This window comes from Chlorocebus sabaeus, chromosome 26 (genome assembly GCF_047675955.1).
Source record: "Chlorocebus sabaeus isolate Y175 chromosome 26, mChlSab1.0.hap1, whole genome shotgun sequence".
In the NCBI taxonomy this organism is placed as follows: domain Eukaryota; kingdom Metazoa; phylum Chordata; class Mammalia; order Primates; family Cercopithecidae; genus Chlorocebus; species Chlorocebus sabaeus.
Window position 1 is genome coordinate 44,536,655 of NC_132929.1, and position 18,029 is coordinate 44,554,683.

Here is an 18,029-nt window from a genome sequence, read left to right on the forward strand (position 1 = left end):
CCTGAGTTTTCAACCATACATTCTTTTTACAATACGACAAACAAAACAATGAAAGATATTCAAAACAAGGTTCCAAGGTTAGCCCAACTTGATTGTTTGGGTACTTGTTTTTTTAGTAACCCTGTAACTTTTTTAAAGGAAGCTTTTAATGAAGATACACCACTGAGTCTTGCTTTAAGACCAAAAATATCCAAACTTAGTATCACATTATATATATATCTCATAAGAAAAGCTATTCTGTCAGGTAACAAAAATGAAGCTTCCCCCTCACCTAGCAGTTCATCTGGAATGCATCTTGACAAGATCAATGGCCTGTTGGACTCAAAGAAGCCATCCCCAAAAAAATTGTATAAAAAGATTTATTGAAATTTATCAATGACAAACAGACATAAAACTCAAAGTTTGGCTCTTCTGAGGGGCAGGAGAAAAACTGGTGCAGATGTTCTTTTATACAGATGAAACATGGGTTCAGAAATTACACGTCACTTCTAAAGCAACCAGAAGAGGGACACGAAAGCAAACCTGTACATTCACTAGGAATTTGCAGTCATTTCAGATTTCCACTAGGTAAGAAAATACAATTTTGCGTTAGTTTTTCCGTGCTCGGGCGTATGAAAAAAAAACCCAGCCGACATGCAGCAACGTCTCCAGCGCTTAGGACTGTAAAAATGTTCTAAGCACAGAAGTACATGTGGAAGAATTCTCTCATCATTTTTGTAAAACAAAGCGTTCTAATATTTTACAGAACAAGATAGGACAGTATTTTTTTTTTTTTCTTTTAAAGAAGTTGAAGTTTGAGGGTGTGTTTCTTCTCTTTTAATTTTAATTACCAAATCCATTTTCCTTGTAACTTACAAGCCTGCCGTTTTCAGCTCTCTGGCTCATAAGCTCTCAAGAGTAACATCAGAGTCCTCTTTGTAGAGCGAAGCCCACCACCATCTGTGAAGGGGGAAAAGGGATGAGAGATGGGGAATGTCCCCAGACCAGTGCCAAAATACGCCTTTAGGTTGCTATTTACAAACCAGGGCGTTGGATGCCTCTAGCAGGCCCGAGAAAAGCAGGTATCATGTGAACCAAAGCAAAAAACATGGCTGGTGCTCAGCCCCTCCTGGGCATTGAGAAACCAAACTGAGACCAGCCACAGCCTTCCACCCAACCCAAGAGACTTGGGAAATACCAGGAAACGTAAGAGAACTCCAAACCACCCTCTTTGAGAGTCAGGAACAAATGCTCACTTAGTGTGTACTTAGCTACCGCATTTACAGGGACAAAAACCGGACACAAAGAAAAAGTAGGGGGAAAAAATAAAGAGTGGCAGTAAAAATAGTATTTTATTCCACCCCCACCCGCCCTCCCTCCCCCCGCAACCCCCAGTACACTTTTCCCCTCTCGTTCCCACAGCAACGTTACAATCAGAAAAAAATAAGTTTCAGGGGGCAGGATTGGAGGAGGGGGAGGGGATATGGGTAAAAACAGTCAAATCACAATAGGAATTTTTCAAAATAGGTTATTCCACTTAGTCATCATCTTCTCCCTCATCTTCAGGTTCTCGTTTTCGCTTCTGACCCCTTTCTTCTTCTGGAAGAGCAAGAAAGTGGCATTTAGATTAGTTATGAATCCCACCTCTTTAACTCAACCCACCCAATGAGAAGCCACGGGGCCCACGACTACCAAGCTCTGCCATCCTTGGAAACCAAGGCAAGACATCTGCACAGCTGGAGGGGGAACCTGAGGCCTCTGACAGGAGTGTCCTGCCCACTGCCGGGGGACTCAGAGCCTAAGCGATCTAAGGCCAAAGTGAAAGGGCCAGGCTGCTACCAGTTGAGAGTAAAAAGGCTGCCATACCACCAAGCTCTTCTTCATCTTCCTCGTCATCTACCTCTCCATCATTATAACCTTCTTCATCCTCCTAGGAGAAAAGACGGACACCAGAACATTAGAAACGCCCCACCTTGAGACACGCTGAGGAAGCCACACAGAGCACAAAAAGGCCGGGGTCACCCCCAGCCTCTCAGAGCCCCCACCAAGACTTGCCATCTCGGGAGGAATGTAAAGCAAAGGTTCTTAATTTATTTTGGATCAAGGACCCATTGGGGAATCTGTAGAAAGCTTTGAACTCCTTCTCCAGAAAATGTCCGCATCATTTACAATATTTGCAAGCAGTTTCAGGGGGTGATGGATTCCAGCACCCAGGTTAAGAACTCCCATCTGAAGTCCCTGTAAGGCAGGCAGCTTTCCAGTCTGCGCGTTCTCTGAGGAGAGCAAGTTCCCGAGCAGACTCCCTGCCGTGCAAAGTAGGCCATCCTTTCTTGCATCTGTCCTCAATCTAGTTTTGGCTTCAAGGGAAGACCCCAGTTTCAGCAAATCCAGATTCTGTGGGCAAGTCCAATGTCACCCGATCCAGTCCCTTCCCTAGCTTGCAGACTTGGACCACCTGGAAGGGATGGGGAAGATAAATTCAAGACCCCCCCTGAGGACATCATTGCCAACCAGCTTGAGGTTCAGCAAGGTATACGACTTTCCTTCTCAACACAGGACCGTGGCTTTCCTCTGCTCCTGAAAGTATATGCAAGCTGAACCTCTGCTTGTTAAACCCAGTTCCTAAAGTTTAAAAGAACTTGGTGACAGACTTTTTTTTTGTCAAGGGAAATATTCTTTTAAAATGTCACCAAAGAGTTCCCTCATCAGTCTGTTTGCTAAGGTTCTGGGTTTTTCTGCATGTATAAGCTCTCCTTTACTGAAAGTTGGAAATATGCAGATGGTCAGTGAGATTATTAAAAAAAAAAAAAAAAAACAAAAAAACAACCCCACAATCCTCCCTGCCCTGCACCGCTGCCAAACCCCATATGCAGCACTTCTGTGACAGGAAGGGGAAGACGAAACAGCTATTAGCCAATACAACTTACTGCCCTGTTCTAGGGAAACCTGTTTTACTAAGACTTTATTTTTAAAATACAATATTCTTTAGAGATGAGCCTAAGAGTCTAGACCTAGGGAGAAGACAAAGCCAGCAGCACAACTAAATAGAAACCAAGCTCATCTCGCCAGCTTTTTTTTTTTGGACTGAGTTTCGTTCTATTGCCCAGGCTGGAGTGCAGTGGTGCCATCTCGGCTCACTGCAACCTCTGCCTCCCGGGTTCAAGCGATTCTCGTGCCCCAGCCTCCTGCGTAGCTGGAATTACAAGTGTCCGTCAACATGCCTGGCTAATTTTTATACTTTTAGTAGAGAAGGAGTCTCGCCATGTTGCCTAGACTGGTCTCGAACTCCTGACCTCAAGCGATCTGCTCACCTCGGCCTCCCAAAGTGTTAGGATTACAGGCATAAGCCACCGCGCCTGGCCTCCGCTTTTCTATTGTCATTGGCCTGTGTCTCTCAAGCCTGGGCCGGCTGGCTGAAACTGGAAGACACTATCTGAGTGAGTCCGTGTGGCAAGCGGATGTGTCTGCATCCTCCATTGAGGGAGACAGGAAACTGCGGGGGCAGTTGGGAGGGGACACAGGTACCTTGTCCATGCTATTGTCACTTTAAAACTCTCTAGGTCTAACTTCTGCAATTAGCAAGAGTTGATTTAGAATTCTGAGCAAGTTATAGAAAATGACTCTGCTACAGAGAGACTCAGAACACACAAACACAAAACCCAACACAGTGCCAGGAACCTGGAGGAGGGTGTGAACGCCTACAATAAGCAGTCAGACACTTACCCCTTGTCAGACATTGTCCTTAAGCATTTTACTTACACTTCACTTTATCCTCTTAACAACCCTGTGAGAAAGCTATCATGATCCCTGTTTTACAGATGAAGAAACAGGCTCAGAAAGGTCAGGTAAATTGTCCGGGGACACACGGCTAGTGAGTGGTAGAGCTGGGACTCACCCCCTCACAGATCTTGTTAAAAAACTGGGAACCAGCCAATCTGTTTAGGAAAATGGCCAACTCCTGACGCTCTATTTCCATAGTGTCACTCTCTGATTTGGGATCCAGCAGTGTTATCCTGCTACCTATCAGTTCAAGGCAGTCTTTGGTTTTCCCCAGCACAGTTTAAGTGCTCAATGAATATCTTAATTAGCATATGAAAGCAAAAAGCAGAAAATGGGGTCATGCATTCTGTACTTCTTCACAAACAATGGCCAGGCTTACCCCAGCAGGTTCAGTCCCTGCCTCTAAAATCCTCTTCCCCTCTTCTAATCCAGCCTCCCCAGAGCTTGCTGCAAGTCTTGTCTCCCCAGAAACAGTCCAGTGAAAGGCTCTGAAATGAACTCACTTCACTACCCACGGGGGAGCAACTTTCCTAACCAGGGCTCCAGGGTTGCCAAGACTGATCACAGAGGCAGTCAGTGGGACTGCCTCAAAGGGGCAGACGGTGGCCCTGCCCTGCCCAGCCCAGCCCAGCCCAGCCTCCTTACCTCCTCCTCTCCACTCACGTCCTCCTCTTCACCTTCCTCCTCCTCATCCTCGTCCTCCTCGTCTTCCACTACCTGAGCATCTTCATCATACTCCTCCTCTGTGCAATGGAAATGGGGAATGGAAACAGAACTAGTGGTGAGCTGGCTCTGCCCCCACACAGCACAGGCCCCTGTAGCGTCTTCAGTGTGGGGCTCACGACCCTGCCACACCCACCTAAGCCCAAAGATTGAACACACTAACTCTCATGAAAACAATGCCGACATAATTAAACACATCCTGAAGTTGTGCCAAAGATAAGCCCCCCCTCACAAGTGTTATGAATGTGAAAGACCCCTTCTGGAGGTCTCTCACACTGAGACCACCAGGAAATTGTCAGAGCAGAACAATAAGTTCCAGGGCCCAGGAGAGCGGCAAGGTCAATCCAAACTCCTCACATTAAAGGTGAGAGATCTGAGGCACAGAGAGAACTGACTTGTTCAAGGTCACACATTGAGTCACTGGTTGAGCTGGGCCTAGGGGACCTGGTCCTGGGACTGCCAGTTTTGGTTCCTTTCTGCCATATCACAAGATCCCCACCAAGGCAAACACGGTCTCTGAGTATCTTGCAAAACACTCCCAATTGAACAAGGAAAACCAAAATCCCGTATCTGAATTAATCAGGCAAGTGTCTCCATTCTCAACTTTATCTGGCCACGAAGACCCATGGGAAAGCTGTACTGTGCTGGTGGTAAGGGAGAAGGGGAGGTAACAGGACGAAGAACCCCATTCTTTTCCCTCTTTCCTTCCTGTAGGCTGCGACTGCACACCACACTGCCAGGGAACCCTACAAGCGGCCTGCAGCCCTCAACTTCCCAGCACTTGTGGCTCCTGAGCACCTGAGCCAGTGCCCCTAAGTGTGGGGCTGTGGGCTGCAACCACCAGGGGGCCCCACAACCCCTCTAGCTCTGGACCTCCTCTCCACTACTGAATACCTAGACAGGAAAGGGGGGTCTACACCCTCTTCTCTCTCTATCCCCTCCCTACCTCCCTGAGAGAGTGTCTAAGTGCGGGTCACACTATAGGATGACAATAGAATACCACTCCCTGAAGGGCTTTGGAAAGGGACAAAAATTGAAGTGGGGATTCAGCTGGATGATTTTAAAGGAGTTATTACGCAGTTGGAGAATCTCAGGATATTTCCATGAGCATGGGACTCATACTTTGTTCTTTTAGGGAAGACAACCAATGAGACAGGTTAGGGACTATGGAAAATAAAGCAGACAGCCCCACTCCCCTCCCTAGCTTTGGAAGGAGGTAGCTGCCAGCCAGCCAGCCAGCCAGCCTTCAGTAGCTGGGTGGGGGCCTCCCAACACCCAGCCCACCCACCTCTGCAAAGCCAAGGAGGAGCCCCAAGGCCTCAGTTGGGCCCCTGCAGCCCTGGGCCGCCCCCTGTCACCCACCATCCTCATCCTCCTCCTCGTCATCCAGGCCCTCCACGTAGCCCTCAGCATCCGAGTCAGGGGCCTCCTTGTCGTCTCGGTCATAGCCGTCGAGATATGTGAGCTGCGGGAGGAGCTTGAACACATTTTCTCGGTAGTCGTTCAGGTTGGTTACCTCGCAATTGAAAAGGTCTAAGCTCTTGAGGTTTTCTAACTTTTTCTGCAAGTGGAAAAATGAAGCCAACAGTAAGTGATTTGTGGAAGGAAGGCGGGGGAACAGCCCTAGCAAAAAGGCAAGGATGCCATGAGACAGAGTGGACAGACCACGACTTCCAGGTGATAAGGAAGCTTGGATTTGGCTCTGCTTAGCCACAGTGTTTGCCCAGACATATCACATGCAATTTGTGGGCCTCAGTGTCTCCATCTGGAAAATACGGGGTTGGACTGGAGGATCTTTGAAGCCTTATCCAACGTTAACACTTTTATTTTGCAATTACAGCTTCTCTTAACAGTGATTGACTTGAAATTAGCCTGGGGCTTTCTTGGTGCATGAGCCAAGAGGTTTGCTGCCTTTCCCTGAGACTAAGGAACTAGACGGAAACCAAAAGCAACTTGAACTAACAAACTAACTCCTTCTGTATCTGATAATGATGATGATGAGGGCAGTTAACATAGCACTTCATGTACTGAGTCACTTTATCTCACAACCCCTGTAAGGTAGAAATAATTATTAGTTCATTTCACCTATGTGGAAATGGAGAGTACAGGATTTGGTAATTCATCAGGCAGCCCAACTTCAGACCTGTGCTCTTACTCTTTGAAATACTACCTCTCAGAAAAGGATAAGAGAAAAAGCGATGGAGGATTCCAATTCTGTCTGTAGTATCTGACATCATGTGCTCTGTCAAAGCTTCACACCAGACGGGTTCTAGCCAATGTTACCCCTATTTGATGGTAGAGGAAACTGAGGCCCAGGAAGTGAAGGGTCATACTGCTTGAAAGTAACTGATTTGCATTTTGACTTCCCACCTCACCCACCTTCGAGGCACCAGGTACAAAAAAATCCCATCCCAGGCTGAGTCCCCATTCCAAAGGGGGCCAGGTCTAACAAGGGAGTAAAACCACTGCTCCTTGGAGTCAATGTCGGGAGCTAGGTTGCTCTCTCTCTATGACCTTGCAGTTGAGACCTGGGTCATTCTCAGCAGAAGCCAAGGGCAGGGAGGAAGTCTTGACAGTGGACTGTGTAGGCAAGCCCAGCACCCCCTACCAAAAGCAGCTTCCTGCCCCAGGGAGGTAAGGTAACACACACTGACAAGCAGGGGCAGGGAAAGCACTGAGACACGGGTGATCTGGGCAGGGGGCAGTGGAAAGTGTGAACATGGGTGTGCCTGAGTGCCTGATCCCTAATGGTGACCGAATCACAATGTTTTACAAGGATTTTGTATACTCAATCCCCATACCTCGCCCATACACAGAACTTCAAAGACGTTTTCCTTTTGTAATAACATAAAATCAAGACTTCCAGACAGATCAGAATAGTTTGGCTTTCTCCTGGAAGACCAGTGGAAGGCCTGAAAAGAAGTTCTGTGGGAAGTACATTCTACTAATTGGCCCCAATGCCACTGATGGACAGGTAAAGAACTTGGAAAAGAAATGCCAGTGTCCTGTTCTGCCACATTGGCCACCAGCAAGTCCCATGAGCATCCATGGAGAGCAAGGAGTGCCTTTTTGGACAGAAACCCTGAAAACTCCAACCCAATCTGAGGGATACCCCACCTCCCCTATAAACCCAGAACGGAAATTTGGCAAACGTGGCCAATTGTCCTCCTGGTCTTTCCCCCGATTCTAAGATGCCTGAGGTGCTGCTGCTGCCCCCACCCCCCCTTTTTTTTTTTTGGAGACGGAGTCTCGCTCTGTCACCCAGGCTGGAGTGCAATGATGCGATCTCAGCTCACAGCAACCTCCGCCTCCCAAGTTCAAGCAATTCTCCTGCCTCTGCCTCCGGAGTGGCTGCGACTACAGGCACCTGCCACCACGCCCGGCTAATTTTTGTATTTATAGTAGAGATGGGGTGTCACCATGTTGGAAAGGCTGTTCTCAAACTCCTAACCTCAGGTGATCCACCTGCCTCGCCCTCCCAAAGTGCTGCGATTAAAGGTGTGAGCTACCACGCCTGGCCTTATGAGGTGACTCCTGTATGTATATTCACAACAGCTGTATTTACTTCATGTGGTAGTATTTCCTATTCCAAAAGAGTTGTTTTCAGTGACACATCTTACAGTTGATTTCCTTAAAAATCAAAGGAATACAGCAAATCAGATCCTGGTAATAAAGAAAGCATTGTTCTGAACATGACCTGCCCCTTTCTGGCTGGTAAATCGGTGAAGCTTAGGGGATGTCCATCTCTACAAGGATGAGCAGAGGAGCCAGAAATGCTGCCCAGGCCCCTGAGAGCCTGTTCACTATTGCACCAAGGACTGGTGACCAGGGGTCACTCTTCTCCACACCACATTGAGGAACGCCTGCCTGCATGAGGCTCTCACACCACACGGCTCTCAGTCATTCCAGGGTTCTATGTCAGGACTGACTCATCTCCCACAGTTCAGGGGCCAGCGACCCAAGGAGAAAACTGGAGTCCACCTCCAGGAACAGTTTAATTCTTGGATTGCTCCTCCCTTCCCAAAAAGGGGCAATAAGCCATGCCCAGAACCTGAAGACATTACAGCTCAGGTTTCCAAAGCTGAGCAGAAACTATGAGTGGAAAAGCAGGAGCAGAAATTGAGACTAGGGCTCTACCCTACCCATACAAAAGCTGCCCATTCTGTCTATGTGACCTTGGTCAAGGTATTTAACTTCTCTGGGCCTCAGTTTCTCTATGGACTCAGCTCAATTCTATCTCATAGCACATCATGAGAGTCAAAGAAATTAAGTGGGAAAAGGATAAATGCAAAAGTAGTATTCACTGATGCCAATTCCTCCCACCTCCTACCCCTGCAGGGAGGGGAGGGTCCGAATGACTTACCAGTGGCTCTATTGTGCTGAGGTCTTTAATTTTGTTGCCACTTAAATTTAGATGTGTGAGGTTCGGACACTTTTCTGCCAATACTTCCAGGCCCCCTGAGACTCTGTTATCGCTTAGTTCAAGCTAAACAAGGCAGGGAGAGAAAAATCAGAAAAGGCTTTTAAAATGAAGGCTCCTGGCTCAGAGCTGCCTGGCTTTCCCTAGACGGGCAAGAAGGGAAAGCAGTCTCAGGGAATTGTCTGGCATGTTAGTGCAAGCACCTGGCTTTCCCTTCAATTATGCTTCCTAAACACAGGTAATAACCCTTCCCCTCCCCACCCCCGCCTCCCAGCACACACAGACTCCAAACACTCTATTTACCTTCTTAAGTTTGTTTAACTTTGGTAAGTTTGCGATTGAGGTGAGGCCTACGTTGATTGTACTTAAGAATTCCAGTTCTTCAAACTCATCTGTGAGGCCTTCGAGTTTGCCTTCATTCGACCGACTGTTGTCCAGGACAAGTTCTTTCACCTGAAAGAAGGCCCAGCTGTGTGAGTGGGGGTGAGGAATGGGGCTGAAGCAGGGGAAGGGTGTTAGAGGACTCCTTAGGGGACAGGGAGACAGAGGCAGGAAGCGGTCCGTCATTCCGTCACTTCTTCTAGCTTTCCGGATCACTGTGCTGCCAACGACCACAGGATAGAGTTGCCCACCCTGACTTTTCTGCCTTTTCAACATTCGGGTGAGAGGAAGCCTGTGGTGAGCTGAGCTGCAGAACCAGGGGGCCACTACAGACAGGGGCCTTGGCTGGACTGCAGAAGACAAACCCAGTAAGCCCTGCTGCCTTTGCAAGGTTGATGGTCTCATTCCAACCCTGTTCTCCCATTATCCCAAAACGCACACACATCAGCCACAGCGTTGTTAGGGATTTCTGGGCTTGGCCCGCCACCCCAATGCCCCCACATGCCCATTTGCTTTCACCCACTCCTGCCATCACAGCAGAGCCTGCCCCTGTAGCTGGCATTCACACAGCAGCAGTACCCATGTGGCCTGTCCTGAGGCAGGGGCAGCAGACCAGGGGCTCCTCCAACTCTCCCACCTCTAGCCCAGCACTGTCCAATAGAACTTCCTTCAAGGATGGCAACAGTCTGTACTGTCCAAGACAGGGGCCACTAGCCACGTGTGGCCATGGAGCACTTGCAGTGCAGCCAGTGAGACTAAGGAATGGAGCTTTTAATTCTATTTAATTTCAATTAATTTAAGTATAAACAGACACAAGTAACTATGATATTGGATAGCACAGCTCTAGACTTAGCTCTTCATGGTCCAGCATAGACATGGAAGGAGAGTGGAAACCCACAAACCTAGGATGGGCCCATAATCAAATGCTGAGGTCTGTCTCAAAGTCTGTCTTTGGAGGCACTTCTGTGGCTGTCTTTTTCCCCACTCAGCTCCCTTACCCACAATTTGGGTCCTAAATCCTTTATTTCTAATGAGGTAGAAAGAACGAATAAAAGGCCACCCTCTCACGGGGCTGTTAAGAGGCAGACTTAGCTGAAGGTGAAACTGCAGGTTCTGATGAAGGTAAGAAGACAGGCCGAGAAGAGTAACCAGGTCGCAGGCACGAAATGACCCTTGGAGTAAGCCAGGGAGACCCAGCGTGTGGTAGCTGGCCCAGAGTTCTCCATCCTGCCCCAGAGCAGCCAGCTTCTGGGAAACCTGGCCTCTCTGGACTGGAAGACACCTTAAAGGTGATCCCTGCCTGCACCTGGTATCTGAAAGAGTCCCTTCAGCCCAAGACGCAGCAGCCCAAGCTCCCAGTAGGTGCCAGGAAACACTTACCAATGTCAACTAGATTTGTTGCCTCCCTCCCTGGAACTTCCATCCACAGGCCCTGATTTCTCACCAATGGGTCACATGGTACAAGCCTGTCCTTCTCAACAGCAGTACGGCATTGTTCAAAGGGTTGCTCCTGCCCCTCAGGGCCTTTTCTTCTCTTGGATAAGCAGCCAGGCTTTCTAACCTGTCCCTGTCCAGGGCCGCTCCTGCTCCTTTGAGCAGGCCAACATGCCTACCTTCTTCCTTCTGGGCCCAGAGTGACCAGGTACCCCTGTTACTCAGGCATCTCTGGGCCAAATAGAGATATGGGTGGAAAGGAGATGGAAACAGAGTCCACGTGAGGCCTGCTATGCCCCTCCTCAGCCCCCTCTTGCCAGTGGGCAGAGCAGGGGAGCACTGGGGTACATCTGGATCTCAGAGTCCTGCAGGGCCCTGCAGCTGCCCTGCCTTCATTCTTCACTGGTGGGCGGAGGCATGCCGCTCCGCCAGGGACAGCAGCAATTTGTGGCTTTCATCTAGCACAGCCCACAGAGCGGGAGAGCCAGGGAGCGCAGCCCTCTCCTGCAGCTAAGGCGTTCTCAGCCTAGGAAATGGTCACCAAGGCCCACCTTCCTGTTTGGGTCTGGGAGGGGGAGGTTCAGTCCTTTCCCACCCCCTCAGTCCCTGAGATCCAGATGTCCAGGTCAAGCCACCTTCTCAAGGTCATGGCAAGAGTGCCTGGGAATAAATCCTCTAAGGCCTTCTGCCCTAGGACAGGAAAGCAGTATAGAGCCAGGAAGCCAGGCCTTAGGGGACCAGTGCAGATGGAGGGAGAGTAACTGTACTGGGGGAGGGGAGACATCTCCTTCGTTTGCAGTAAACACTGGAGTCACATGGCCCACAGTCTTCTTTAGTAATTGGTTTTCTTGGAAGGCCTGGGAATTCTTGAAGCTCCACCAAAGCAAGGCAAATATGAGAAGAGATTCCAGTCTACCCTCAAAGACTGCAGACATGTGGTTTTTTCTAGACGGGTCAATGGCTTCTCCTCTTACTGCTGTTTGCCAAGGAGAGGAGGGCCTCAGAGTGCGGTACTGGGGAGCCCAGGGAATTCATCTAGGAAGTTGGCCTCCTTCCTGGAGAGGAACAGTGCTGCCTGTCACCCCTGCCCAGGAATGCTACAGATAGACATAGGTTTCGGAGTCCTGACGAGGCCAGTCCCCGGCTCCTACCACCACACCAAAACTGGTGGCTGCTCCTCTCGAGGACAATATGCAAGCAACCACTATTAATGCTTGTATTAAAAATAATCATCGTACCTTTCTCGAACACTCGCTAGGCACACTCTAGGTGCTTCATACACAGTCTCGTTTAAGCTCCATAACCATTCCTTGGGGTGTGTTCTCTCTGTTTTAAAGGCACATCCGAACTGCTTATCCTAAAATCCCAAAAGAAGGTCACAGGAGGGTGGGTGTCTACTGCACTCAGGTGGCTGGTGTTAGCCACAAGATGTGGAGGGGCCCCTGGTGGCTTCTTGGGACAGGAAGCTTAGGCGCAAGCTCTCTCCAGACCCCCAAGTCAATTCTACAAGTTCTTGACTGTGTTGGGGCTCAGAACACAATACCCCAATGAAAGGGGCTTTGGCGTGCTGGGTACTTTGAACTAAAGAAGACTGGAAGGCCTCAGAAGCAAGCTCTGTGAATTTCTCTCACCCTCTCTCCCCAGAAGTCATAGAATCCAGAACTTCTCTTCCCCAAGGCAGGTCACAGAAACTAGAATTCCTGTCTCCCAAAGCAAAACTGAAAAAGGCTCCTGTCTCCTCTCCCTTCTCCCTTGAAGACCCTCATTCCAGAGAGGTCCTGCCTCATATCCAGGAGGAAGGAATGCTACACTGGAGGCCACAAAGAATCTGAACAGACAGGCCTTTCTGGGTTCCCTCTCAGCCTACACCCCTTTGTCCAGTCACATTTCTTCATGGCTGTCTTTTCTTCATCAAACCTAAGTATAAAAATAGGCAGTTTCCCTGGGTCTTTGGGTCGTCTTCTCTGAAGGTTCTCATGTCACAACTTTAATTAAATAAATTTGTTATGCTTTTCTTTTGTTAGCCTTTCTTTTGTTAAGTGTTGGCCGTGACTCTTATGATGGGTGAGGAAAGGGAATACACCTTTCGCCCCTACGGCTGTAACTGTTCCTTTTCAGCTCCTCTTCTAACTGTTCTACCAACCAGGTGGGCACCACCCCCAGAGGTCTCTGCTCTGGTTACACATCCTTAGCAACCAAAGCACAGAGCCCAACCCTGCCCTGGCTCAGATGATGCTGCAGGAGTGGGCAAGGATACAGAGAGGGACCTGGGACCCTGCTCTTCCCCAAACAGCAAGAGGTTGCTTCCACTCTCTTGGGAAATCCCCATCTTTTTAAAGGTGAGGTCTTCAGAATCCCTACTGTTTCTGCATTTCCTCCCTGATTGGTTTCAGCACTGTGCAGGGTGGGATCACAGAGGGGAGGGAGGGCACAGGGCTTAGACCTGAGGTTGCTGATACCACCAAAAAGCCCAAATCACATGGAGGAAAGACCCACTGCTTCGTTGTGAGGTGAAAAGGGGTCCCAATGGGAGCAGCAGGTGAGCTGTGAACTATGTGAAATGCACCAAACAGGACAAAAAAAACGCCAGCCCAACAGCTGCCTGTGAAAGACATCCCATCCCCTTCCCTGCCTGCCTCCATGAGGGCCACACTTTCCTAGTGCTCCAGTTTCAAAGACTAGACCCACCCCTGAACTCTTGCTACAATACCAACCCATTTCCTCTGTACTTGGCTCTAACCCTTCCATGCGAAGAGAACATCCCTTTTCCATCCAGGGTGTGTTCTGCTTTAAAAAGAAAAAAAAAAAAATCAAGGCCCACTTCCCCTGCCAAGTCCTGGATGTGAGCGAAGTGCAAAGTTAAAATTAAACTGAAAATTTGTACTTTCGTAGACTTTTCCCCAATTCCACTGGCCATTTAAAAATATCCGAATGTGGTTACTCTATCTAGTTGAACTGAAATTACTCTGCTTGTATCAGGAGCTTTCCTAACACCCCAAAGAGAAACCTACACAGGACCCAATGCTTCATTCCTCAAGTGAACACCTAAAAGGGGCCCTCACACTCATAAGAGAGGTCAGTGAGGAGGCAATGAAGGTTCCCAAGATGTCAGATTGCTGGGGGTTCTGGGTCCTGTACTTCCTAAAAAACTTGTCCCCAAAGCAAAGACCTGTCAGTCATTTTTCACCAATGGAACCTGAAAATTCCATGATAAACACAAATACGTGATTACTCCAAGGAACAACTTGTTGTTTAAAACTGAAATCTTGTCTTTACAAATCTCTCAAATTTGGCCTTTCCTCTCTGTTCCCAACATTGCACTGTCACCTCAAGTCACTTCAAGCCTGCTTTTGCCTCCAAACCAGGTCTCTATGACTATGAGGATGGAAGTGGTCAAGAGGCAGCCTGGATTACTGGGAACAGGCCTCGACCTAGAGGGCAAGGACCCAACTGGCTCAATGATCTCAGCTCTTTCCCCCAGGCCTCAGGCTTCTGCCTCCGTAGAAAGAGGATGATGAGATCTGTTTAACCTATAAAGGGTAAACTCCAGCCTGAAAAACGTTCCTGGTTTCTCACTGCCTTGGGAAAAATTCAAGTTTTCCTACACATGACCTCCAAGGTTCTCCACTCTTGCAGCTCCCTCCCCTTCATCCAGCCTCAGCAGCCCCCATCTCTCACTCTTACCCTACAAATCCAGTTCCCCTCCCCAGGAAGCCTTGTCCAGCCCAGCTCTGTGCATCCTGGGGCACCAAGGGCAGCTGCTGCATGAATCATTTAATCGTGTATTAAGCATCCGATCCTCCTAGAGGTCAGGGACTGTCCTCCGTAATCAGCCTAGCAGGGAGCGGAGACCAGAGCAACTGCTTAACAAATGTCCTGTTTATTGCGCCAGGTATAACATTAGGTACTGGGAATATAGAGGTGAGTCAAACTGTCATGAAACGTATTCAACAGTATGATGAATAAATGTTGAGTGAACCCTACCTTTTATAAACACCAGTTTTTTGTTTTTTTTGGAGTCTTTCTTGTGCCCCAAGACAAGCATAAGCCCCTGAGAGGCAGGTCAGCTGTGCACACTCCCCCCGACCTGACTGGCCCAGTGTTCTGCATGCAGGTCTCCAGCCCTCTCCACATGGGGCACGCCTGCGACATTGTTGGCTGAGGGGACACGGAAGAAACAGTAAGCCAAAGTCGGGGTCCTTGCCAGCAAGAGGTGTGGTGGCCGGCTGGGAGGAGACAGCCACCAGTAAACAACTCCAGTCCAGTGTGCCAGGTAGCAGGACATGGGCCGGGCCAGGGTGCATTCTTCAAATGCCTCTACCAGATAGAACAGGCACGCTAAAGGCAGATGAGGGGGACCCAGAAGGACCTACAGAGGAGATACACTATATCAAAAGCCAGGACTGGCTTACAGGGCCCAGCATAAAATGAAAAACACGGAGCCCTTTGCTTAAAAATTATTAAGAATTCCAAGACAGTGACAGCAGCGCATTAAACCAAGTGCATGCTGCAGGGGTCGCATGCCTGTGAAGCTGGCCCTGATTCAAGTGGACAGTTTGGGCCTGAAACAGAGCCCTTTGAAGGACAGGACCAGAGAGAAGGAAGCTTACAGTAAGAACTGCTCCTTCTTTTTCTAGTACCTCCTGAGGCAACATGGAAAGGTGGACAGAAGGCAGGCTCTCGAGTCCAAGAGAACTGGCTCAAGTTCAATTTTTCTTCTTTTTAGCCCAGCTTACCTTTCTGAGCTTCCGTTTCCTTTAGTGACTATAATGTCCATCACCTAGGGTTGGATTAAATAAGAATGTACTTAGAGCATCCCCAGCTTGGAAAAAGCCACTTGCCTTCTCCTTTTTCCACGGCCATCTTTACTGTTGTGTACAGTCAAGGCACAAGAATGGGAACAAAAGGCAGGTTAGCAGATTTGATTCAATTAAGCTGTCTGTACAGCTTCCTTACAGAAATACGAGGTCTCTTAACCTATTGGGGAACCAGGAATGGTGTGCTCAAAACAAACCCCTTTGGATTTTTACATTCACACCTTGTTTTGTTTTTCACACTAACCCTGACCACCCTTGATTTTCTTTTCCTGCACGGAGCAAGAATTCAATAAATATTTGTAGCTTTGGTTTCAACCTTGTCAGTCCCTGACCAATTTGGTTTTCAGGTTCCAGTCTTTGCACACAAGAGAAGACTCATATCAAATTGACCCTGTGTTTTTTGGTGCTCGTGGGTTTTAAATAGGTCAGCTTTTAAATGGGCCATCCCCTGTTGCAGATCCCATTTCAGCTAGAAGGCCAAACTGTCTGAGACACCGAGGTTTTAGACTGGGGTGATAGATGCTTGTGATTTTGTTGTTTTAACCATAAAATCTATTGTTTTGCTGAACAGCCAGTGTGGCAAAACCTGCAAAAATCAGCCAGGTTCCATGTTAGGGAAAAGCAACAGCTCTGGGAGAAAAGTTAGACACTTTGAAAGCTAGAAGGGTCTTAGGGATCTCCTAGGCCAGTGGCTTTCCACATTATACACCGTGGCTCAGTACACACGTTTTTATGTGTACATAGACACACACAACTGAAAACAAAACTTAACACTTGCAATTACTTTATGTTACTTAGAACAAAATATGTGTAGCGTGACCCACAGTCTGCAAAACTCTGGTGTAGCAGCTCAGCTCTCTTTTTCCAGAGGAAGAAGCAAGGTCCAGAGTTGGGCCCAGAGTCACTGTGAGCTGGGCGATTCGTTTCCTGGCAGAACACACCACCACCAGGCATCAGAACTCACATCCCCAATGGAAGACCATGGAATTAACAGATCACCCATGTAGCTTTCAAGTTTCTGCTAACAGGAGGCCTGTAGCCTCAACAGTAGTAGATTCGGATCTCCACACCTCTCAAAGATCTTTTAAAATCTTAACTAGGGGCAGAGTCCCCTATTACTTTAAAACAAACAAAAAATCTCCCCAAGAAAAAAGCATCCATGTCTCTGATGGTTTTTTTGTTGTTGTTTGTTTCCTACAATAGAGCTCTGAAGGCAGGCGGGGAGCACATGGCCCGGGGAAGTCGGTGACGCCATCCTTATTATTTTAGGGAGCCAAGGAACACAAGCTGAGGCGCGCTGCAGCGGTAATTAAGCTGTCTGCCAGGGCCCCAGCTCATAGGCTAAGCCGCCGGCGCGGGGAGGGCCCTCATTAACATAAACCCTGTGACTTGCTCCTGCACCGCCTGGAACCGGCTTCCTCTCTCTCCTCCCGTGGGTGTGAGAGGGACTTGGGTTTCTGCTTCACCAAAGCAGAGGAGCTGGTTCCACTGCAGATGTTCCTCCAGCCAGAAACAGACTCAGGGCAGTACTCTGCAGGCTGGGGTGGCTGCAGGACCTGAGTTTTGGGCTTGCCAAATGGGCCTATTTAGCTGGTAAATCCTAGCTGGGCCCCTCCCTGATATTGTTCCTTTGCTTCCTCCCCTTAAACCTCCTTCCTATCTACCAGCTGGTATAGACTCTACATCAAGGACCTGTCAGTTCTACCTCCTGCAGGAAGCCTTCCATGATTGCCCAGCCTCTAGCCCAGGCCTGACTGGTTTAAGAGCATGTATAGCTCTTAAAAGTGTTCACAGGAAGAGCAGGAACTGTTTTGGGGTCTGAAGAAGGGAAGGAGGGGTCTTGGGTCTAGCTTTGCTGGGGGATATGAGCTGCAGTATGGAAAAGGGGAGATGAAGGTTTTAGAACTGGCGGGTTACATGACCCAGTGAAAATCTCACAGACTCGACGACTCTTCTTTTTTTTTAATTTTATTTTGAGACAGAGTTTCATTCTTGTCACCTAGGCTGGAGTGTAGTGGTGTGATCTCGGCTCACTGCAACCTCTGCCACCCAGATTCAAGCGACTCTCTTGCCTCAGCCTCCCAAGTAGTTGGGATTACAGGCACCCACTACCAGGCCTGGCTAATTTTGTATTTTCAGTAGAGACGGGGTTTCACCATGTCAGTCAGGCTGGTCCTGAACTCCTGACCTCAGGTGATCCACCTGCCTCAGCCTCCCAAAGTGCTGGGATTATAGGCGCCCACCACCACACCTGGCTAATTTTGTATTTTCAGTAGAGATGGGGTTTCACCATGTTAGTCAGGCTGGTCTCAAACTCCTGACCTCATGTGTTCCACTTGCCTCCACCTCCCAAAGTGCTGGGATTACAGGCATGAGCCACCGCACCCAGCCACAGACTTGACTCTTCTAAATGGTTGTTCCCTTCCTACCTTCAGTGAATGCTGGAAGACTGAAGTGGTAGGCACTGGAAGTACAGTCCCAGCAGGTGGTGTGTG

At 48.7% G+C, this 18,029-nt stretch overlaps 1 protein-coding gene across 1 annotated transcript in view; it reads right to left on the reverse strand.

Moving 5' to 3' along the window:
- Positions 1-342: 342 nt before the first annotated feature.
- The window catches only part of ANP32A (acidic nuclear phosphoprotein 32 family member A), a 40,517-nt gene continuing 22,830 nt past the window's right edge, over positions 343-18,029 (reverse strand). The window contains exons 2-7 of the mRNA XM_008016099.3: positions 9,206-9,355; positions 8,846-8,968; positions 5,845-6,043; positions 4,405-4,502; positions 1,846-1,909; positions 343-1,578 (exon numbers count right to left, since the gene is read on the reverse strand). Of these exons, the coding sequence (XP_008014290.1) occupies positions 1,517-1,578; positions 1,846-1,909; positions 4,405-4,502; positions 5,845-6,043; positions 8,846-8,968; positions 9,206-9,355 (696 nt within the window). The 3' untranslated portion in view covers positions 343-1,516. The remainder of the gene's footprint in view (positions 1,579-1,845; positions 1,910-4,404; positions 4,503-5,844; positions 6,044-8,845; positions 8,969-9,205; positions 9,356-18,029) is intronic.